This window comes from Oryx dammah, unplaced genomic scaffold, assembly GCF_014754425.2.
Source record: "Oryx dammah isolate SB20612 unplaced genomic scaffold, SCBI_Odam_1.1 HiC_scaffold_1, whole genome shotgun sequence".
NCBI lineage: Eukaryota > Metazoa > Chordata > Mammalia > Artiodactyla > Bovidae > Oryx > Oryx dammah.
This window is the reverse complement of record NW_024070185.1, coordinates 73,349,748-73,374,156: the sequence shown is the minus strand read 5'-3', so window position 1 is coordinate 73,374,156 and position 24,409 is coordinate 73,349,748. Positions and strand designations below refer to the sequence as shown.

The 24,409-nt window shown below is 42.3% G+C and overlaps 1 protein-coding gene across 3 annotated transcripts; it reads left to right on the top strand.

Moving 5' to 3' along the window:
- The first annotated feature begins 4,730 nt into the window (after positions 1-4,730).
- On the top strand, positions 4,731-20,513 carry LOC120866131 (aprataxin). Of its 3 annotated transcripts, none has more exons than XM_040243690.1 (8): positions 4,731-4,834; positions 10,795-10,931; positions 12,248-12,294; positions 12,529-12,831; positions 13,436-13,495; positions 14,311-14,537; positions 19,245-19,348; positions 20,230-20,507. In XM_040243690.1, exons 2-8 carry the CDS (start codon positions 10,799-10,801, stop codon positions 20,382-20,384), a joined length of 1,029 nt encoding a protein of 342 aa, XP_040099624.1. In that variant the 5' UTR covers positions 4,731-4,834; positions 10,795-10,798; the 3' UTR covers positions 20,385-20,507. The 3 variants fall into 3 exon arrangements, with proteins under 3 accessions (XP_040099624.1, XP_040099618.1, XP_040099609.1); XM_040243675.1 differs by having other exon boundaries at positions 4,797-5,371; positions 20,230-20,513; XM_040243684.1 differs by lacking the exon at positions 19,245-19,348 and having other exon boundaries at positions 4,789-5,371; positions 20,230-20,513.
- The last annotated feature ends 3,896 nt before the right edge of the window (positions 20,514-24,409 follow it).

Below are 24,409 nucleotides of genomic sequence, written 5' to 3'. Positions count from 1 at the left end.
ATGCCTAAAAGAATGCTAAAGGCCCTTCGGTAGGGCTTTTGTACATGCTCTTTCCTCAGGCTAGCTTATAGTATTCTTCTACCAAGTCTTCACTTGTCTGTTTGTTTCATTTTCATCTTTCTGGACTTGATTTAATTGTCCTTTCCTTAGATAGGTCTTTCCTGTGTGTGAGTTCAGTCGCTCAGTTGTGTCCAACTTTTTGTGACCTTTTGGACTATAGCCCGCCAGGCTCTTCTGTCCATGGAATTTTTCAGGCAAGAATAGATTCCTGACACTCCTCCATAGTCCCTTCCACCATACCTTCTCTCCTGCATTGAACAAACAAACTTTCCTAGCTATATTTCCTCTCAGAACTCTGTATTTTCCCTTTTGAGAAAAATCTCTGATTTAGATCACTGCAGCTTCCCCAGATAAGTCCTCTGGGTCCAACTGCCTTTCCCTTAGGCCAGGAGTCTTAACGTCTCAAAGAAAGAGGGGCCTTCAGGGGGCCAGACAGGTTACAGAAATGAGTGGGCAGAGACAATGGTAACTTGAAAGCACTTAGCAGCCACTCACAATTCCAGCTATTTGTTGCCCAAATTTGCTGCATTTCTTGATTTTTTCCCCTAAGAGACCAAGAATCCTGATTTTCATGCAAGATCTTCTAATATCTTAACTGTTGGAATTTTAAAAAGTTACCCTCCGCCAAGCGAAATAGCTAAAACAATCTTGGAATGGCGGGAAAGAAAGTTGAAAGTCTCACACCCCCTGATTTAAAAAGTTATTACAAAGCTACAGTAATCAAGACAGGGTGGTACTGGATCAATGGAATACAATAGAAAACCCGGAAATAAACCATTACATGCATGGTCAAATGATTTTTAACAAGTATTCCAAGACCGTTTAGTGGAGAAAAGACAGTGTTTTCAACAAAGGGTGCTGGGAAAACTGGATATCCAAATGCAAAGGGTGACATTGGATGCTTACTTTACACCATATGAAAAATGAATGCAATCCCACTGCTGGGCGTATGCCCTGAGAAAATCATTCTTAAAGACACATGTACTCCAGTGTTCATTGCAGCACTATTTACAATAGCCAGGACATGGAAACAACCTAGATGCCCAACCACAGATGAATGGATAAAGAAGTTGTGGTACACATATGCAGTGGAATACTACTCAGTCATAAAAGGAACAAAGTTGAGTCAGTTCTAGTGAGGTGGATGAACCTAGAGCCTGTTATACAGTGAAGTAAGTCAGAAAAACAAATATTATATATTAGTGAATATATATGGAATCTATAAAAATGGTACTGCTGAACCTATTTGCAGGGCAGGAATAGAGATGCAAACATAGAAAACAGACTTGTGGACGGAGAGGATGGGACGAATTGAGAGAGTAGCATTGAAACATATATACAGGACCATGTGTAAAATGGATAGCCAGTGGGAATTTGCTGTATGACACAGGGAGCTCAACCTTGTGCTCTGTGACAACCTAGAAGGGTGGGATGGGATGGGAGGTGGGAGAGAGGTTCAAAAGGGAGGGGACATATGTATACCCACAGTTGATGCATTTTGATGTATGGCAACATTGTAAAGCAATTATCCCCCAATTAAAAATAAATAAAATTTAAAAATGAACTCAGAATGGATCAAAGACCTAAATGTAAGGCCTAAAACTGTAATACACAGGGGAAAAGTTTCCAATAATTTCTTTGCTATAATTCCAAAAGCACAGATGACAAGAGTAAAAATAGATACAATGGACTACATCAAAATTAAAAACTTCTGTGCAGGGCACAGTTGACAAGAGTGAAAAGGCAACCTATGAAATGGGAAAATATATCTCTAAGTCATATATCTGATAAGGGGTTAACATCCAGAAGATTAAAAGAACTTCTACAATGCAACAAGAACAAAATAACATGATTAAAAATTGGGCAAAAGACTTCAATGGACATTTCCCCAAAGAAGATATACAAATGGCCAACAAACATGGAAAGCTGCTCAACATCACTGATCACTAGAGAAATGCAAAATCAAAGCCATAGTGAGTTATTACCTCCCTTCACATCCAAAAACCCAAATCAGAAAATACAAGCATTGGCAAGAATGTGGAGAAATTGGAAACCTTGTGCTCTGTTGGTGGGAATGCAAAATGGTGCAGCCACTATGGAAAACAGGTGGTTCCTTAAAATATTAAAAACAGAATTATGAGTCTGCAATCCCACTTTTGGGTATATAGCCAAAAGATCTAAAGGCAGGATCTCAAAGAGATATTTGTTTAAGATATTTGTATATTTGTTTAGAGTAGCGTTATTCCTGATAGCCAAAAGGTGGAAGCAGAGGAATAGTGTAGTGTATGAATGCAATGGAATGGTTTTTAGCCTTGAAATGAAGTTTTGACACAAGTGAATTAACTTTGAGAACATTATGCTAAGAAGTAAGCCAGTCACAAAAAGACAAATACTGTATGATTTCACTTATATGAGGTATGTGGAGTAGTCAGACTTACGGAAACTGAAAGCAGAATGGTGGCTTCCAGGGGCGGGGGTAGGAGGAACTAGGGAGTTGTTTGAATTCCGGTTTTGCAAGATTAAAAAGTTCTAGAAATAGATTTCATTACAATGTGAATGTTCTTAAAAAAAATTTTTTTTTGGGTGCACCATGCAACTCGTGGAATCTTAGTTTCCCAACTCGCATTCCCCGCATTGCAAGCTCAGAGTCTTATTCACTGGACCACGAGGGGCAGATTAAGGATATTCTTAACACTACTGAAACGTATACTACTTAAAAGTGGTTAAGGGTGAGTTTTATGTTGTTTGTATTTTGCCACAAGTAAAAATCGAAAAACATTTTATAAAAAAGGAAGGAAAAAACCCCAAAGCCTTGAGCATACTAACAAAACACATTTATCATGGGTTATGGCATGCTGCAGTCCACGGGGTCACAGAGTCGGACACAACTGAGCGACTGAAGTGATGGTTTGACGCTTTTGCCTTCCATCAGTGAATTTCGAATTTAAGCACCTATTAGGAAAACCTGTTGGACTTGTTAAACATATTGCTGAGCCCTGCCAGCAGTTTCTAAGTCAGAAAGCCTAGTGTGAGAACTAAATTTCCATTTCTGATAAGTTCCTAAGTGTTTTGAGGCTACTGCTGTTGATCCAATAATTACACTTTTAGGGCTACTGCATTAGATAATCTGGAGTGGGTTGCCATGCCCTTCTCCAGGGGATCTTCCCTACCCAGGGATCCAACCGTCTCCTGCATTGGCAGGCTGGTTCTTTATCACTAGCGCCACCTGGGAAGCCCAGCACACACGGAGCACACGCATTAGGTAATACCACAGGCTTATTAGCTATTAATTTTCTATATATGTGTTTGTGATAAATCTTTGGTTCTGGAGTCCTTGAAAATTTTAAGTGCCCCCCCCCCCCCCAATACCCTTAAGCTGTGCATTTCCTGGGCCAGTAATATGCTATAGAGAAAGCGCTAGACCTAATAGGCTGGACATTTTTGCACAATATATGTTGAATGACCAATTAGAATAATTCAATCCAATTTTGAATGCAAGACACACATAGGCAGGTCAGGTATTTATAGAAGCAGAGGCTAAGAGAAGCTTAATTCTGTGTGTGAGTGTGGTGCTCAGTCATGCCCAACTCTTTTCTACCCCAAGGACTATAGCCCGCCAGGCTCCTCTGTCCATGGGATTTTCCAAGCATGATTATTGGAGTGGGTTGTCATTTCCTTCTCCAAGGGATCTTCCCAACCAGGGATCAAAATTGTGTCTTCTGCATTGGCGGACAGATTCTTTACCATTGTGATGCTTGGCAAGTGCTTAATTCTGAGGGAACAACAAGACTGGTCGGGTCACCAGAACAGCCTCTCTTTACCTGGGACAGTGTGAACCACATTCCACTGCTATGAGGCCTGTGCAGCCGCTGAGCTGCTCCCCGTGTTCCCGCACTTCCTGGTGTGACCTTAATATAAACCCGCGTCTTTTCTGCTAACAAGGGCAGCTCTCCCTTGTTTCCTGGAAGATCCTCCTATTCTGTTTCGACAGCTGATATCTTCATCCTACGCCTCCCGCATTGTAGACAGATGCTTTACTGTCTGAGTCACCAGGGAAGTCCTAAATCTCTATGTAAGGAAACGATATTAGAAAAGAGAGACGGTTTTTCCATCTGCCAGAATGCCTTCGAATTCTTGCAGTTCATGACACTTAGGGAACATACTGGAACTGTCATAAAAATCAGTAAACATCTCATTCCAACATCCTGCTTTTCTCCTCCCTGACGGTCACTCAGCCAGTTCATTCAGTGAAGACAGCATTAAAAAAATCTTAGCAAGTTTCTCCACTTCTGGCCCCTTCAGACCTTTCTCACTCAGAAAAAGAGAAAGCCGATTGTAGCTTCGAAAGCGTGCGGGAAAACAGTGCCACAAGCAGGTACTGTCTACAGCGGAAACGGTGGCTTTAAAAGTAGTGAGCTTTTCCTTATGAAGGGAAAATCAAGATGCTGCATGGCTGCCTAGAAGCGGCCACCGAGAGGATCTCCCAATTCAGAGATTAAGAGGTGGTGACTGGGGAGCGGCTCTCGGATAGAGGGGAACGGAGAGAACTCGTCGTTTTTTGGTTAACTGCCAGGAACCAAACTTGGACTGTTGGCCAGTTCGGAACCAAATGGGGCGGGCACTTCCCTATCCGGACATCTGGCGAGATCCTCAGTCGGTCTTCCGACAGGCACTGGAAACGTCACAGGTTGCGCTCCAGTTTGTCTTGCAACGTCATCCCTCAGCGCCGGAAGTGGAGGAGTAACGTGAGCTTGTCGGCCTCAGCCGTCTCGAGGTAAGGCGGTTGTCGGCCTACCTCGTCTGCCTGCCTACCTCGTCTGCCTGCCGTGTTGAGAGCCGTGAGTGTGGGCTTCGAGTCCGCCGCTACCCCAGAGTAATGTTCCCTGAATAACGCTCTCACGGCTCTTTCCCGGCAGGCAAGCAGGCGTTGCTCCATCCTCGGGCTCTAAGGCCCAGGGCTGCCCATTTCCCTCCTGCCGTGTTTAGCGGCTGGCGGCGCTCCTGTTGGTCTCCACTGCACTTCGCTTTGGTTCACCTATGCGCCTGACACCTGAACCTAGCTTAGTCAGAGCACAAGCAGAAGGAATATTAGAGAGTGGGCACTGTCTGACCCAAGGAGGCTTCGCAGCCTGTCAGGAGGGACTTTGTTTTCTCCAGAAACGCTCCTTGAGAGGAATTTGAGGGCCCTTCACAGCATCCACAGCTGGCCTTGTAGGAAGACCAGAAGAATCAAGCCTTTTCTCATGAACACCAGTGATAGCGGTTCAACAAATCAAGGCTATAATTTCCATGTGGAATTAATGTGGTCCAGGTTTGGAGCCTTTTGAGAATTTGATATATATCGGGAGCCATTAGAACACTGAGGACAGGACTACTCTCTTCAGGGAGACAGAACATTTGTGCCCTGTCACCTTCGTTGCAAGCGGTGTTGTCGGATCTTTTAACATTTCCTTATAGCGCCTATTCTTCACTATTAACGAGAGTGGTAATGGTGTTGAATGCTGGTTTTTTGCCAGATGCTGCACTTTTTACATCTTAATTTAGCCCTTGTGACAAGAGTGTGGTGTAGAGCCATAATTAATATCGTTTTCCAGCTGAAGAAATGAAGTCTTAGCTTAAATAACTGGCCTCAAATTATGCAGTGAGTAGTGGTGGAGGGAAGATTTGAACGTGAGCAGTTGGATTTCAGCGGTCTGGATGTTGTCCACTAATTTATATTGATTGTCTTCAGCTGATTCTCAACTGCCCGGACACCTTACTCTGTTGTTATCTGCTATTTTAGGGAGAAAATTGAGTTCATCCGATGTGCTTTCCCTCAAATTTCTACCTTTGCTTTCTCTTCATACACTCATCAAGGTTGATACCACCTATCTATACCTTTCCTTAAATATCAGAGGATGAGCTGTCTCTTGATCAAAACAAATTTCTTTACCTTTGCTTCTGACCTTTCTTTTATATTTTCACCTATGAAACCTGGCTTTCATTTGTCTATGTCCCAGTCATGTATAAACAAGGTCAGGTTACTCAGATCCCTGCTCGTTATCCCCCAAGCCAGAAAGAAAAAGTTCTTGGTGATCCATCTTTCTTTAGCTCGCATACAGTAACTCTCTTCTCCTTATCCAGACTTTTTAATCTAAATTCTATATCCAATTCCTCACCTTTCATTCCTTTCTGCGGTCTAGCTTTCAGATCTATTATTCCACTAAAATTTTATACAGTAGTAACTAGTGACTTATTATCAAACCAAATATACATTCTTTAATCATTATGCTTCCCTAGTGGCTCAGACGCTAAAGAATCTGCCTGCAGTGCAGGAGACCAGGGTTCGATCACTGGGTTGGGAAGATCCCCTGGAGAAGGGAATGGCAACCCATTTCAGTATTCTTGCTTGGAGAATTCCATGGACAGAGGAGGCTGGTGGGTCACAATAGGGTCACAAAGAGTCGGACATGACTGAGCTTTTAACACTTTCGATCATTACTGGATCCTTTTTGCTGCAAACGTGGTGATACTGTTTACTCCTTTGCTTTTCAAGACAGTACACTAAGCTGATTTATTCAACAGACATTTATTGTGATATACAGATGAACACGTCAAAGTGCCTCCTTCCCTTGAAAAGCTTACATTTTAGCTTTTTTTCCCCCGAGTGCTTCCCTCACCAGTAATTTCTCCTGTGGATAGTCTTTCCTCCTTGTCTAAAATGTTGGGTGTTTCCAAGGCTTGTGACTTTGGCCCACTGTTCTTTTTATGCTGTACACACTGCTTGAATGAGCACATCAACTAGCATGGCTTTAACTCCTTCCTGTATGCTCCCAAATTAAAGTGTCAGCTTAGACCTCTGCTGAGTTTCATTCTCACCTCTGGCTACCCTGCTGGATACCTCTGCTTGCTAGTCTCACAGACTGTTCAAATATTGTCTTCTCTGTACTTACTCTTAGCACATCCATCACTGTCTTATTGATTTTACCCTCTAAGTATTTCTTAAATCTGTGTTCTTTTTTTGTCTGTATTAATGTTTTACATTGAACCTTCTTTCACCTGAAATATGATGGCCTTCTAACTGGTTTCCCTGCCTCTAGATCAATTCCCTGCATAACTATTCTTTACACTACCTACCATCCTCCCTCAAATGATCCTTGAAAACAGATCTGAGTCAAAGTCCTGCTTAATAATATTTAAAGATCTGTCCTTTCATTCACCCTATCTTTTCTTTCATTAAGCAAATATTTATTGTTTACTAAATTGCAAAATCCATTAGAGCTTCTAAAGTTTGAGCTTCTCAGCCCATCACCCAGGGCTCTGCTTCATCTGGACCTGCCTGCATCTCCAGCCTCGTATTGACCTCATACTTTAGGTTGCAGCAACCCTGAACTGCTTGCTTCTTCATGCGTGTGCACTGTTCTGTTCCTTTTGACTGGAATCTTCTCTTTGATTCCTTCCTCCACTTCCTGCTCCTCAGCTAATTAGGCTGCCCACTTTCACCTAACTAACCAGCTCATATATAAGTCTCATTTTAGGCCCATCTCTTATAGGAAACCTTCCTTGACACCTTTCTCCAAGGCTAGGTTGGGTATTCCAGCTTTGTGCTCCCACAACACCTTTTGCATGCTGCTGCTGCTGCTAAGTTGCTTCAGTCATGTCTGACTCTGTGCGACCCCATAGATGGCAGCCCACCAGGCTCCCCCATCCCTGGGATTCTCCAGGCAAGAACACTGGAGTGGGTTGCCATTTCCTTCTCCAATGCAGGAAAGTGAAAAGGGAAAGTGAAGACGCTCAGTCATCTCCAACTCTTAGCGACCCCATGGACTGCAGCCTACCAGGCTCCTCCGTCCATGGGATTTTCCAGGCAAGAGTACTGGAGTCGGTTGCCATTGCCTTCTCTGACCCTTTGCATGGACCAGTCATAATACTTTTCAGATTTGTTGCATTTGTTTTTGAATCTCTGTCCTCCACAAGACTCTGAGCATCTCGAAGGCAGGTATGATGTATTATACCTGCATCATACAGTACAGTGAGGCTTTTGCTGTCATAGAGCTGGCAGTTTATGGGGTTTTACTGGATGGGTTATATTGACAGTTCAGGAACAGCCATCTTTCTGTGCTCCCCATATTCTAAAATACTTCGTTCCTAGAAGTTGGAACTGTAGGCTGAAATGGACCAAGATACTGCTTAAGGTTAGTTATATAAGCATTGTGTCGTCACTGCTTCAGCCTCTCAAGGAGTAGTAAGTGGGAGCATTATAACGTCAGAACTTTAGGGAGACTGAAGCACCTGAGTGTGTGTGTGTAGGGCAGAAGGAGGAGTTCCTCTTATCCTGCAAAAGTCAGCTGTGCTCTCAGCTGCCTATTGGATTCCCTCCTGTCCTTGCTCTTCAGGTATTCTCTCTCCAGGCTCCTTTTATTATTCCTGTGAGTCGTCAGTCACCACATGACTTATTTCCCAATGCTTAATGAAAACATGCTTCATTGTTCATTCTTCAGTTTCCATCAAGTGCAAACAGAGATCCCTCTGAGCACATAGCATTTAAAAGTGCGGTTTGCCTGTAGCATCATCATCACTTGATGCTCTGGGTGAAGGATTTTAGATTTACAGCTGACTCTTCATGCTCGTGCATCAGCTTCTTCACAGAGGAGCTGCCTCTTAGACCTAACACTGGCCCACATTATATTAACAGCCTCCTGATGATTGCTGACTCTAGATTTTTCCACTCCAGGCTGCCTACACACAGCGTCATTTCATCTTGCTGTGCAACTCAGACCCTGGTGGTGGTCTTCTATGGATTGTTGAATCTCATGGCCTAGTTACTGTTCTTTCAACACCTTTGCCTTTTTTTGGTGATTCTCTGGGGCAGTTCCTCTGGGTCAGCCAACTAAGGTCTGCTGCTCACCCCTCACCCGTGGCTTGTCACTATTGAAATCTGTACTGTCACTTGTGCTTTTTGAAATAGAATGTCCACTCCCACTCCTTTTCTTCCTTGTCGGTCCCCTTGGCTCTTGACCTCAACTGCACAGTTTCCGAAGCCTTCCCTGACTGATCCAGTTTCTGTGACTGCAGGTCCTCAGCACTCATTTGCTCACTCTGACTCGCATTATCCTATCTTTGTAAATGGTAATGAAACTCCAATGTTTAAAAATATGGTTTCTTTTCCCTTCCCTTTGGATACAAAGCTTGTGCAGAGGGGCTGATTAAGTGCTGCCTTGCCTGCAAGAGGCATTTCTCAGATAGAGGACATTAGAGGCTTGAGCATTGGTAAGCATCTGGAACTGAGGGAAGCGTTCCAAAGATATAGTCCTGTCCCTCTCAGTTCCATGCTCTGCCTCCCTGGGTGATCTTATCCTCTTCTTTCACCCTAAATTCTGTGACATATTGATGTCTTGCAAATATATACATTCAATTAAAGGCAAATATTTCCTTTCTGTGTCAGAGCTGGTCATAATTACAGCTTTAACAACCTTTGCTTTTATAAGCCTCTCATTCTTTCTCTTCCTTGAAACACTTTCAGGTTTACTTGAAACTATGTCTCCCGAATTGCAATTCCTGACTCCAAATAAAACACTTGATCGTCTCAAAAAAAAGTTATCCCCCCAGTCCTGTCCCCTCTTTGAGCTTTATACTGTATATCCCAGCGTGACTCTAGCACCTTCCACAGACAACTTAATCTAATTGTGTTTCAATCTGAAATCATCCTTTCTTCACTTATCTTTTATCCCCAAATTATGTCTTCTGTGTATTCCTCATTTTGGTTAATGAGTATTTCCAAATTAAACATCTTGGTTGGTGTCTCCCTTGTTATTCCCCAAGTGCAGTCAGGAGTAAGTCACCTTCACAGTTTTTCCTGGCTTTTTCCTCGTCATCCTCTTGTTCAGGCCTCTTCCCTCTCCCAGATTTCTTCTCTTTCTCTTCTGCTGATAACTCTGTGTGACCATGAATGTTCTTTTACAAAAGTATCAGCACCTATAGTAGTGTCAGTGCAAGTTGTGTATTGAATAAAGGTGCTATAATCACACTTTAGAAATAGGTTTGTATATTTATTATGACAATATTCTGGCAGATGTCAGTACAATGTATTGTTCCAACATCCGTATGTTATGACAGTTAAGGACTAGAAACCTTGATGCCTGTGGAGAGAACATCCTCTGTTCTTATGTCCTCAGTTCTCTGTCAGGCAAACTTCTTGTCCTTTAAAACCAAGTGTAAATATACCTTCCTCATGAAGCCTTTTTTTGATACTCCCTACAGGAGTCAGTCATTCCTTTCCAAGGGCTAAGGCCATATGGCTACTCCCTTATAGTAGGCATTGCATTATGTTGTAATAATTGGTATATGAGTCTGCCCCGTTGTACTCTAGGCCCCTGAAGGATAGGGACAGTGTTTCATCATTCTTTAATCCTCAGCAGGTAGCTTAATGTCCAGCATGTAGAGTATATCGATAAACATAACAAATATTTGATTGCATAACATGATTCAGGCACAGATAACAAATATTTGATTGCATAACATGATTCAGGCACAGAGGTAAATATTTTACCCACTTTATCTTCTTAAATACTCACGACACCTTCATGAGTCCTGTTATTATCACATTTTATAGGTGAGGAAATTCAGACTAGGGAGGTGAAGCCACTTGCCTCGAGAATGAGCAGCTGGTAAATGGCATATGTGGCGGTGCTGGGGTGTGGCCCTGGAGGACATGTACTAGTTTTTCCAGGGCTTCTCTTGTGTTTTGTCACTCAGAATAATGATGCGGGTGTGCTGGTTGGTGAGACAGGACAATCGGCACCAGCGAATCAAACTTCCACATTTGGAAACAGTCATGGTTGGGCGCAGCCCAGAGACCAAGATCGCTGACAAGAAGTGTTCTCGACAGCAAGGTAATTGGTCACAGGATTGTGGAGATTACCGTGTTTGGTTCCTTCAGATAGTGATAATCAAAGGTGCACTTTTCCTGAATGCTACTGATGAAAACCTTTTCTGTGCCAAATCAAAACTCAGCAACTGAGCTCTTTTGGCTGATGACAGGGCTCTGTGCACTCCTGATTCCATCCTCTGAAAATGGGTTCATATTCAGTGTTCGGAGCAGGCAGGTTCCATCCTGTACTATGGGGTGGTGGAACTGAGTCCTTGCTCCGCTTTGCCCAGGGACGTTCCTCGTTGGGCAGGGAGACAGCTGAATTCTGGGATTTCCAGGTTGAAACCATGTCTGAGAAGTGATGGTTTCATTCTTTACACTTTGCCATACACAGAGGGAGCTATCTTTAAAAGATGATGGCACCTGGCTCTTGGAATGTCTTTTCTGGAATTTAATGAAAGTCCTTAGGAAGAATCTTTACCGTGTGCCTCATTTTATTTTTTTAACCTGTAAACTCCAGATGTGCTCACTGCTACCAGGTCTCCCCCTGCAGTGTGTTCCCCATGGCAGGGATTCTTGAGACTTGGAGCTTGCAGCAGTGATTCTAGTTTTCCCCACATGTTAATATAAATGGGCAAAAGATACCGCTTCTTGCTCTCTGTCCCCCTTGTCACAACAGCAGCTGTAGGGGTGTGTATGTCAGCCCATCCGCTGCCTGTCCTCCCTGGAGAGAAGCTAGGATGTCTCTCCTTTGCTCCCTGTCTCTTGCCAGAATTTTTTTGTTCATGTATCTGAACCTAAATGTTTGGTGTTACTTCTTCCCACACATGCTCAGACTGTTCTGTCCCAGCAGTCCTCTTTCTAGAATAGTCTCTGCACTCCTCCTACCCAAGGCCAGCTGAACTTCAGTTTCCCAGGAATGTATCGTTTACCTCTTTCTCGGTTGAAGGTTTCTGATCGTGTCATGTAATAGGAGAAGTCTGATTTGATCCTGAGCTATAAGAGCTTGTGAGGAAATTGGGTTCCATTCCCTGATTTCAGAGCCTATTACCCTGAGTGGGTCAAGGGCTCTGAATTAGGGAGACTTGTGAGGATTCAGTGACTCTGCCTTATAGAGATACTAGCAGTGCTTGAGGGAGCATGTACACTGTTGGGTACTGTATGGAAGGACCTGGAGCCCTAGTCCCCTGAAAAATGAATGATTTTGCTTATGGGTCTTTGAGGAAACCCTTGTCATATTGCTTCCTAGAGGGAGGCTTCATTGTCTTGTAGGGATAATAGGAGCAAGTTTCTGGTTCTTCATGGCATTTGGGTTTACCTTTTTTCAATCTCTTTCAGTACAGTTGAAAGCAGAGTGTAACAAAGGATATGTCAAGGTAAAGCAGGTATGTCTATTTGTATCTTGGATTTCCATGTTCTACTTGATGATTGTCTTACTCTGTTGACTTTAGAGTGTCTGTGCCAGCCAGTAAAGGCTCCTTGGTCACTTGTGGAAGTGACAGAATAACAGAAGTGAATATTAAGCATAGTACTGAGCATGTAGCAAGTGGTGAACATAGGAGTAGCTATATTACTAATGATGTTACTGCTATTATAATTATTTTCTGATTATTCCATAGGTAGGGGTCAATCCCACCAGCATTGACTCAGTCATAATTGGGAAGGACCAGGAGGTGAAGCTGCAGCCTGGCCAGGTCCTCTACCTGGTGAATGAACTTTATCCGTATATTATAGAGTTTGAGGAAGAGGCAAAGAGTCCTGGCCTGGAGACACACAGGAAGAGAAAGAGGTCAGGCAATAGCGATCCTACAGAAAGGGGTGCTTCCCCGGAAGCTGAGCCCAGCATAGGACTGGAACCTGGGAGCAACCCTCGCCAGCGCTCTGTGCCTCCAAAGAAGGAGAAAGATGCATCCGCCAAAAAGGTGAGGGAAGAGGGCTGGATAGGTGGCATGGAGAGTACATAAAATGTAATGTTGCTTAATTGTTTTGTACGCAGTCAAGCCCAGACACGCGTGAAGGATTATTATGATGAGAGAGTCACTTGTTTATGTCACCAGTCACTGGGATGAATATCCCTTTGTGTACTTTTCTCTTGAATTCCTGAGGTAAGCCACTTGAAGGTAGGGTGATAATGGCAGTGTGCTTCACATTGAGCTACTAAAATAGGTCAGTCATCTGTCTCTCTATACAAGGTTAACATTGCAACACTGTTCATAGATCCCATGATTCACATCCTGATGTCAAAGTGGAAACTTAGGCTGTAGATGAAGTGGGAGAGGGGAAAGAAGATGCAGTTCACTCTGGTGTGTCCAGCTTCTGTCTAGACATGCAGCTCTGAATATGGGAAGAGAATGGGAATAGCTTGTGGTTTATAAAGGAAAAGACTGAAGTAAAGAGATTAATTTAATTCTTAAAGACTGACCTTATTTCCAAGTTTGGCTGGACTTTGCTGACATCCAGTGTTAACTAATGCCAAATTTAACCATCTTGTTTGCAGTTTACATTGTCTTTTTTTGTTTGTTTTAGGAATCCTTGGGCCACTGGAGTCAAGGCTTGAAGATTTCTATGGAGGACCCCAAAATGCAGGTCAGAATAAAATTTTGGCATCAAAATACTTTTCACATTGTACATGATCACTCCACAGAGGTCATAGCTACAAATGAAATCAAAGGAGATCAGTCCTTCTGAATGAGATTTGTTTTATTAGGCTATTTTGTGAGATCAAGTGGCTTTTCTCATTGTCAGTAAGTTACAACTGGAATTCTTTAGAGAGAAAGCTAAGTTTTTCAAATGAGTATCTTCTCTGCATTGTTCCTCCTAAATTTCTGGGCACTATTATGGGATGTTGTGTTAAACTTAGTGTGGTCCCTTTCGACAAAGTGTCAGTTACTGTGTGGTGACTGTAGTTATGGCTGCCCTGGGATTAATAGCCATCATCCTGGGAGGGGTCTGAGTTCTTAAATTACATCCTGGGATGACAGGGGGCAAGATCTGCTAGGGCTTCTTGGAACACGTGCGTGAGTCGTGTGGTCTGCTGGGCTGCAGTGAAGAAGAGTGCATTTGGATTCAGACCTGGGGGCTTTGCATCAGCCCCTCAGCAGCTGTTTGGCAGCATGCCTCTCTTCTGTGCTCTGTGTGCTGTGGTAGCTGAAAACACAGACAGCAGTCAGCTAGGTCTGTGTTGGCATTCTAGACTTCAGACTTCCCACTTGGTGACTATGTGACCTGGCACATGACACAGCTTATCTGAGTCTTTGTGCTCTCATCTGTCGACATTGGGATCCTAAGACCCTCTTCACAGGATCGTGGCAGGAATTAAGTACGTTAGTGAACCTGACCATACTGGCACACACAAGATGTACAATTGACGTCTGTTTCCTTCTCTTGTGCCCCTCTGCTAGGTTTACAAAGATGAGCAGGTGGTGGTGATAAAGGATAAATACCCCAAGGCTCGTTTCCACTGGCTGGTCTTACCTTGGGCCTCCATTTCCAGTCTGAAGGCTGTGACCAGAGAACATCTGGAGCTCCTCAGACACATGCACGCTGTTGGGGAAAAAGTGATTGCTGACTTCGCTGGGTCCAGCAAACTCCGCTTCCGATTGGGCTACCATGCCATTCCCAGCATGAGGTAAACCTTGTGGGGAGTGCTGGTGTGTTCTGGTTCCATCTCAGCGGGCAGATGAATTCAGCCTGGGTGTGCTGAGTGTGCTGGTCACCCCGAAGTTCAGGGGATTGGGTGGGGTGTTTCCAAGGCAGGTGGACTGAAACTTGAATGCTTTTGCCTGACTTGCTTGCAAGCCTGGAGTTCCTACTTCTGCTTATAATTTGATAACATACAGTTCTTTGTTCTTCTCAAATGTAAACTCTGAGAGCCTAACTTACAAACCAGATGAAGCAGCTTTATTACCTTCAGTGAAGAACTGTCACCTGATGGTAATAAAGTGACTTTTATCAGATTCTTCAGAAGTATCAAAAAAAAAAAAAAAAAGAAGTATCAATAACCTCTAAATGATTAGGGACCATTGCTTTGAAGGAGACAAGCATCACTGACTTCTTTCATGACAGCTTAGATCTCAGATTTAAGATAAAATGAGGAAAAAAGTATAGAGACTGTTATCCTTTGGCTCATAGCTGGAAGGATTCAGAAAAGAATGATTGATACTTTTCAAAGAATGCAAGCAAGGCAGATCTCCAATTCTTTTGAGTTAAGCAACAAGATAAGAGGACAAATGGAATTTCTGATTTTTTATTTTGGGGTGTTTTTCTGGGGTGTGTGTGTAAAATATACATAATATAAAATTTACTATTTTAACAGTTCAGTTGCATTAAGTAAATTCACATTGTTGCGCAACCATCACCACCACCTATTTCTAGAACTTTTTTTCATCTTCCTCATCTAACCCTCAGATCCCTTTCCCCCAGTCCCTGGCAACCACCATCCTACTTTCTGTTTTCATGAACTTGACTACCCTTCACTTTCACTTCAGGTACCTCATGTAAATGGAATTATATAGTATCTGTTGTTTCGTGGCTGGCTTGTTTCACTTAGGATAGTGTCATCAAGGTTCATCTGTACTGTAACGTGTCAATTTCTTTTGTTTTATTTAACCACCCAACATTCTTTACATTTTATTAGGTGGATAATTGTGACTTAGGTTACTGGCCACTTTAACACATGAAATTTTTGTGCTACGTTTTTTCCCCATCCATACTCTTTGTTTTAAATTGAGGCATAGTTTACATCCAATAAAATGCACAGTAAGATCTGTAGTTTAATCAGTCTTGACAAATGTATATGCCATGTAACTATGACTGTGATCAAGATAAAGAACACAGAACTTTTCAGTCATCTCCCAGGAAGTTCTTTTGTGCTCCTTTTCCTTTAATCCTCCCCTTAACCTCCAAGTGCTGTTCTCGTTTTTTCGGCACAGATTAGTTTTGTCTATTCCAGAATGTCGTATAAATGAAATCACACAATGTCTACTCTTTTCCTGTCTGGCTTTTTTTGGTCAGTGTAATAGATTCTGAGATTCATGCATGTTGTTGTGTGTATCATGGATATACTTCATTTTTTTGTTCTTGTGTAAATACCTAGAAGTGGAATTGCTAGATCTCAGGGTGGAAATATGTTGTATCTCATTTAGAAAATATTTTTAAATTGTTAAAACCTTATTCACGACTATAGGGCAGAAAGTCACACATGATCCTATTCCCCTAGTTCTGCATACCTCATGATGACAGCCCTTGACCACAGAACCTTTTTCACGTAGCAGTCGTGCTGTCCACACCTTTTTCATATAATGGGTGCTAAGGAGAATGCTAAAGGCAAGAGCTGCAACTGGTGTGAGTGGGAAGCAAAATGAGCAGTAAGTTGTCAGGCACATATCCTTTTATGATCACTCTTTAGAAGTTTGAATATGTTAAATCTAGGAAGGAAAAAGGAACAAATATTTTCTATTGTAAAATTAATATATTTTCAACTTAGAAAATATAAAATATGAAGCAGAACAAAGATCTTCCATAATATCACCACTGATTAAACTCTAGACCTTATTCAAATTTCAGCCGTTATTCTTTCCATTTTTTTCTGCTCCAGGATCCCACATTGCATTTATTTGTTGTCTCACCTTAGTCTCCGTGATCTGTGACAATTCCTCCTTCTGTTCTGGTTTTCATGACCTTGACACTTTTGATGAGGACTGCCTAGTTGTTTTATGGAATGGCTCTCAATTACAGTTTGTTTGATGTTTTTTCATGATTATATTGAGGGTTTTTTTTTTTTTTTTTCCCAAAATACCCCAGAAATGATACTGTGTCTTCTCAGTGCATCATATCAAGGAGTGCATGGTCGATCGAGACAGTTTGTTGCTCCTGATGTTCACCTTGATCACTTTATTAAGGTGGTGTCTGCCAGGTTTTTCTACTCAAAGTTGCTATTTTTTCCCTTGTAATTGATCAGTATCTTGGGGGGAGATGTTCTAAGATTATGCTACTAAATTTTTTTCTCCTCAGACTTTCGCCCAGTGATTTTAGCATCTACTGGTGGATCTTGCCTGCAACAGTTATTATTGTAGTGTTTACTTCATGGTAGCTTTATGTTTCCCTCATTCCTTCTAATTTATTAATCAGAATTTTCTGTGTGGAAGAGTTGTCCTTTCCCCCCATTATGTATTTATTCAATACATGTATGGACTGATGGATATTTATTTTATTATATAGGTTTTAATTTAATCTGTCTCTGTTTAGTTTCTTGCTCATATTGTTCCAGCCTTGATCATTGGAAATTCCTTTAGGTTGGTTCCTGTATCACTTTGACATGCCCCAAACATTTTTTGAGCACATCCTTTTTTTCTGGCCCCTTAACTTTTTGTAACAAGGTATTCTATGCTTATCTTATATTTTTCCTGTTCTAGCTCTGGAATGAACCACTTCTCCAAAGAGCCATAGTTCCTTTTATTGGAGAATGACATAAACCAAGACTAGATCACGAGGTTTCTATAGAGAGAAATGGTTGGTTTCAGAGCGTCTTTGCTTCTAGGTTCTCTCAGCAGATGGAACTAGGAAATAGATGCATGAATCCAACCCACACAGATACATACACCTCTCTATTTATTTCTCTGTTTACCTACCTACCTGTGCGTGTATATGAAAAACGTGAGTTCATGCTGATACTTCTGATCCAGTCCTGTTCCACAGGTTCATTCTTGTCTTCCCCTTTCCTTTTTTGTGATTTCTTTCTCCAGTAGTGAGAAATTTGGCTCTCACTAGCTACAGTTAATTCACTTATGTATTCATTCCCAGTTTAAACATAAAATAGTTACAGAATTGCTTATCCACACTCACATGAGAAAGACATTTACTCACTAGAGTACAGTATTTGTATAGCGTTCTTTTTATCGTTACAGAATCAAGTCAAAATACTGTTTTCCAAACTTAATTAGGTTAGTTATTTTCTTCTTGACCTCCTTCAGTGTGGTTCCCTTTTTATTTGTAATACGTTAGGTTTATTTGTTACTGCTTGTATTCCATTTTAAATTCCCACAAGGTACTGACTGGTTGGTTTTGATGATTTATTGGGGGAATGTGAAATATTACTGATTTTGAGTCAAAGCTTTACAGAAAGTCGTCCTTCTTGGTTTAACAAGTCCTAGAGAGAACTGTTGGTTTTCTACCTCAAACCTGTTTTTCCCTAAGCTTCTTCATCCCAGCAAGTGGCACCTCCCCAAACCCACATCTAATCCATTAATTGTTCCTGTTGGTTCTGTTCCAAAATATATTTAAAATTGGATTGCTTCTTGTCATCTCCACCTGTATAGCTTCTGTCTGAAACATTATTTTCGGTTTGGACTGCTGTGGCAGCCTCCTAACTTCTCTCTATATCCATCCTTACCCTTCCTACAGTCCTTTTCCACACAGTAGCCAGAGTAATCTTTTAAAGTACCAAGCAGATGATAGCATATGTGTGTGTGCCAAGTCACTTCAGTTGTGTCCGACTCTATGCAACCTCATGGACTGTAGCCTACCAGGCTCCTCTGTCCGTGGGATTCTCCAGGCAAGAATACTGGAGTGAAAGATCCTCCAGGGGATCTTTCTGACCCAGGGGTCGAACCCACATCTCTTATGTCTCCTGCCATTGGCAGGCGGGTTCTTTACTACTAGCACCACCTAGGAAGCCCAGATAATGGCACTCCCCTGGTTAAAACCCTTCAGTGGTTCCGCAGTATAATCTGAATAAAATTCAAACCCTCTGTCAACCTGTAAGACCCGTTATGATCCAGCTCCTCCCTAGCACCTGCTCCTTGCTTCCAGCCACTCCGGCCATTATTTTCTTTCTGCCACTCAGTTGCACCAAGCTTTTTTTCATACCAGGGCCTTCACATGTGGTCTCTCCACTCTCTGAAACTCTCTTTCAGATCTTTGCTTTCTCAGTTCAAATCTCTGCCTGGGAGAGGTTTTCTGTGAACGTCCTAGCTACTTGAAGAGACAGCTTCTACTTGCTAGGCACTCTATCCCATCTCCCTGTTTTGTTTTTTCTTAGCATTGTTGCAGTAACAGTTTGAATTTTCATTGTTTATTTGTTTACTTATTAATTATTTATCTCCCTTCATTACGGTATACAAGGACATAGGCCTTTCCCATTTTGTTCACTGCTAAATTCCCGGTGCTAGAACAATGCTTGGCCCTAGTAGGTACTTCATGAGCAGTAAATATTCTTAAGTGAATAGATGAATGAATGGAGTTAAGTGGAAACACTGTCAGTATTTTGCATACTCTTCCTTTTTGGCATTGTGATTAAGCTAGCTTTAATGGTAAATCTTTGTTTCCTCTCAACTAGCCATGTACACCTCCATGTGATCAGCCAGGATTTTGATTCTCCTTGCCTTAAAAACAAAAAACACTGGAATTCTTTCAATACTGAATACTTCCTTGAATCACAAGGTAAACAATATTGTTTAATTTTTACATTTGTTTTAATTTCTCAGCTGTTCTTACACTTGATTCAGTTGTTTCCCTAAATAATAACTTGGCTTTGAAAACTCACATACAACTTTGTATGGCCTATACAGAGAACCCCATTAACAGAAACTGGATTATTTGGATTTTAGTAGGATTACCACTTTGCTGTGAGCAGCCTTCTTGGGAGACGTAGAATGCTGTTATGTCAGAGTCAGAAAAAATTCAATGGGGGGCTTAAAAGGTTGTGCAGATAATTATTGGAGTTTATGGATCTGAAAGCTCTATACAGTTTTTTCTTTCTTTTGCCAGCAGCTGGGAGGAGCTTGGTAGCTGCCTTCTGTCAAGAGTGGCTACTTAATAGGGGAAGCCTGTCTATATGTAGAAAGGAAGAATTTTCCATTGTGTATACTGTGGAACTTAAGTATGCTGGAATGTTAATGATGACCATGGGCTAACTAGTGATAAAGCCCTGTGATAATAAGCCTTTGACATAGTAACATGGATTGCTTAGAATGTATCCTAAAGGAATGTAATTATCTCAGAAACAGGTTGCTCAGGGAACTCCCTGGTGGTCTAGTGGTTAGAACTCCATGCTTTCACTGCTGAGGGCCCGGGTTCAGTCCCTGGTTGGGGAACTAAAGATCTCACAAGCTGTGTGGTGCTGCCAAAAAATCAAACGAAACCCATTGCTCAGATTTAGAATCTGACCAAGCATATTTTCCCAACAGTAAATGTAACCTCAAGTTTACTAGATTTAAGGATAGTTGGCATATTTGGAATCAGGTTTTCCTTTTTTTTTTTTTTTTAATTTTTGTATCTTGGCTTTCCTGAGTAGCTGGACTCTGAACATTTTTCCCTTGCAGCTGTGATTGAGATGGTGCAAGAGGCTGGCAGAGTGACCGTCCGAGACGGGATGCCCGAGCTCCTGAAGCTGCCCCTCCGTTGTCACGAGTGCCAGCAGCTCTTGCCTTCCATCCCTCAGCTGAAGGAGCACCTCAGGAAGCACTGGTCCAAGTGATTCTGTGGAGCCCGACCTTCTGCAGCACGTGTACCTGATTGTTTAGAGCAAATTCCTGCCACCTGTTCTGGATTGCATGTGAACTTTCATTTCTTGAATTAAAACATGCGTTTTTTCTTTTTTTACAAAGCTTGTTGTATTTCTGAGTGGCTACAATATGGCTTGACCTGAAATAGTTAAGGAATTAGGAATTTGGGTCTGTCATGGGTGTGTTCTTTGCTGAGGGTGGCAGGGATAGGCCTGGCCCACCATCTCCAGGAGTCACGTCAGGTCTGAATAATGGGGGGCAAGGCCTTGTTCAAACTGACCAAACATAGGGTACGGAAGCAGAGAGCTGCTTATAAAGTCCTGTTGTTTACATTTATTCTCTCTCCTCAGAGATAGGTGGTGCCATTTTATCAGACCAGACACAGTGATTTCTTGTTTACCCCGCAGGCACTGATTGTTCTCTGATCATAATCTGGTCCGTAATATTCTCTCTCTTCCCCTCTTTCACACGGGAGACTTTATTTCTTCTGTCCCCATTCGTTCCTTTCCATCATCCAAATGCTTTTTTCTCAGGAAGCCTGTCTTATCAGTTCTCCTTTACTCTGAGCAAACAGGCTGGTGACAAGGTACAGGGATGGAATTTTCTTCTAATGTCAGGAGTACTTGGATGGTAAGGAAATACTCAGCAATATGTTTGTTCCATTTCAGCGGTCAAGTCTTCTTGGTTGGCCTGCTTGGATCTGTTGTCTGATTAGGTAATTGAAAACTATCAGGAATTCAGCTAATAGTCACAGAGTCAGTTCTGATGCACAAAAAAGTAGTTGTTGAATGAAAAAAATTGAATAACCTCATGGTTTCACTTTTCCCTCAGAACAAATTTGGGTAGAACAGTTAGATTAAGTTGACTGTTAGTTAACATCAGAACTAAAGGTGAAGGGAAATCTAAAATATTATTTTTGATCAGTTGTTGATCTATTTGGTGATGTGACTTTTTTGCTCTTGTTTGTAAAACAACAACAACAACAACCACCCCCCCCCCAAAAAAAATCTTCTTAACAATAACGTCTCTCTGAAGAGAGGAAAACATCAATCCATGGAGACCACATTTGACCTTGGTTTCTTTCACAAATAAACAAGATGCCATAGTGGTTTTTTGGTGAGTATGAGTATAATTATAATTAATTGTAATTAATGATTACAGCAACTAACACTTGTCCAATTTCTTTATTTCTGGTATTATGCTAAGTAGCTTTATCCAAATCTTCTCACGGAGAGTAACTCTTGGGTAGGACCTATTGTTATGCCCCTTTAAGGGATGAAGATCTAAGTATCTATAAAAGATCCTGGGCTCCATGTTTGGTCTTGATTCTAGTGCACAGAATTCATTACATTTCTCCTCAACTGAACAGTAAAATGTAGTGCTAACCAGCAGGTGTCATAGGCCTGCAGGGGCCTTGGGCCTGTGCTGATCAAAGCTTTCCATGACTTTTGTTGATTTCTCTGAGGCCGGTCAGTTCCTTTGAAGCCCTGTTTGTCCAGCATTCTTCATCTATGTCCTCTGTTCCTCTTGCGCTCCAGGAGTGTAGGCTTTACCTAGTCAGCCGAACTTATGCTTAGTTGCTTCTGTCTGGCTCAGCTCTGGACCTTTGAGCCTGTGCAGTTGTCCTCTCCTGCACTGATGGTTCCTTACCTTGTGGCCCATGGCCTTCTCCCCTGACTCAGCTGTGGAAGGGATGTGGCTTCATAGCTTTTCCTTCAGCATCATCAGGTTATTAGGCATTGTAATGCTTATTGGTTAAGAACAGACTCTGGATTCAGATCTGGGTCCCAAACCTGGCTCAGGTACTCAGAGTTGAGGGATCTTAGGCAAGTGACTGACTTTCTCTGAACTTCAGGGTAATAAGGATTAAATAAAATAATCCCTGTAGAAGACAGCATAATATCTGGCACAGAGAAGGTAACTGGAAGCCTCTGCTTTTATTTTGTTGAGGGGAGTGGTGGGGGTGGGGAAGGGATTCTCTTGACCTAGCCCCATCTCTACATCTGAAGCCTTTAAGCCCAGAGAAACTGTTTGTAAAGGTATAGAGTATACCTTCTGTGGACTCCTGAGATCACAAATACTAGTTTCTTTTTTTTTTTTAATTAATATTGGATCACAGTCCCCTGGGCCTAGGGATCTGTACTACATAACAAACATTTAAACTCATAATAAAGTTTGAGAACCAGAGTATAAAGAGCCCTTGGCTTCAAAGTATATTCCATGTCTGAAGCTTCCAGATTAGGCTGTGCCCTGCCAGGACACAAACTGCACTTTCCAGTGGGCTTTCTGGGCCAGCTGTGGGCCTTGCTTCCTTCTGCAGGGTCAGTATCATTTCAGGATCTGGGAAGTCCCTGGGCATTAGATGAGGGAGAGTGGCTGTAGCGACCAGCCCTCCCTTTCTGCAGGGGTTGGAGGGAGCCTCTCTGGCCCAGGGCCAGGTTGAGATGATGACTGCTCTTCAGTGGCTCTCACTCCCCTCTTTCTGCCCAGAGGTCAGTCCTGGAGGCTTGGCTTGGGATCTTGATGAATGTAGCTAGCTGGAGACTCAGAGCATTTATATTTTTCCTCTTCTGAGTTTGTCTCTTTGATATCCAGGGGCAAATAGTCCCTTCTAGGACCAGACCATACTTGGGATGATCATTAAGAGTCTCTACAAGTTCAGGGACATCTCTTGGAGCTTGGCATCTAGATGCCCATCACATAAGTTGGATATGGCTAGGTTTCAGAGATTCAGGGCTCATTTGTGACAGAACTGGCCTAATTGTGTCTCTCTGTTCCAGTAATACCTACTTGGAGACTTCCACAGAGCTCTTCCATAGATGAGATTTTAAAATATATATATATGATAGGGAGTTCCCTGGTGGTCCAGTGGTTAGGACCCTGCGCTTTCACTGTGGCAGCCCTCCCCAGGATAATGTATATATACACATTTATATAAATAATAGAGTTTATAAAATTCCTGAAGCACTTCCATAGACTCCCTAGGGGTGGTGAAAAGGGTCACCACCGTGTGTCTGTGATTTCAGAAGGTATCTGGGATCGCTGTGGAGGACGGGGGCCAGACCCCATCTCTAGGAGGTTTCTGGGATACTCCCTTGGGTGTCAGTGCTCCTCCCTCAGCCCTTTGGTACATGCATATCCTGGGGGCCTCTGGCCATGGGGCCCAGGAGCTGCTGGCTCAGTTTAGCCACCACGCTCCTGCAGGAGTCCTGGGAAACGGAAATTCTCAGTGGGTCTGAGGGGTTTGCAAACCTTGGCTGCCAGGCTCATCATAAACTGTCTAAAACTGGATGTACTTAACCACAATCAATGTCCAAGGGAAACTGTACTGATCATCTGCACAAATAGATCCGCTGCATCGTGATTGTATCTGAAGACAGTGGAAGTGGCAGTATTTATGTACAGTCTGTTAACAGTACAAACTGTACTGAAGACCTAGTACAGCTTGTAGCAGCTTGTACTGTTGAAACCAAGGCAGAGATTCTACTGGGGTCCCAGCCAGTGCACTTAGAATTAAGGGAACATTTAACTAAACTTCAGACAAAGTGCCCAGTGAACTTTAAAAAATAAAGATATTGCAGAAGCATACAGTTTAATTTTCTACCTAATCAATAATGTTAGCATATCAATATTAAAATCAAGATGAGAACATCTGGTAAACTGCAACCAAGGAGGGACTGTGTCTCAGACAGTATAACATGTGAGGTATGATGAAGGAAAATTGGAAGTGAGGTGACCACCTCTAAATTCTCTTTTCAGCCAGGCTACTTGATGAGCTTGAATAATAGCTCTTTTAGAAGAATAAATATAAATAATGACTTGTAAGGGCCAGAAAAAGGATGCAAAATATTGAGGTGTATAAGTCCCATGTCACTCCCTCCCCTAGGTGGGCTGTTGTTGATAATATCACTAGAAAAAAATTACCTTTCTTTGCCTATTTAACCCAGATTTATCATTGCATTGCAGTTGGGTGGAGTCTTCTCATACTGGCATGAAA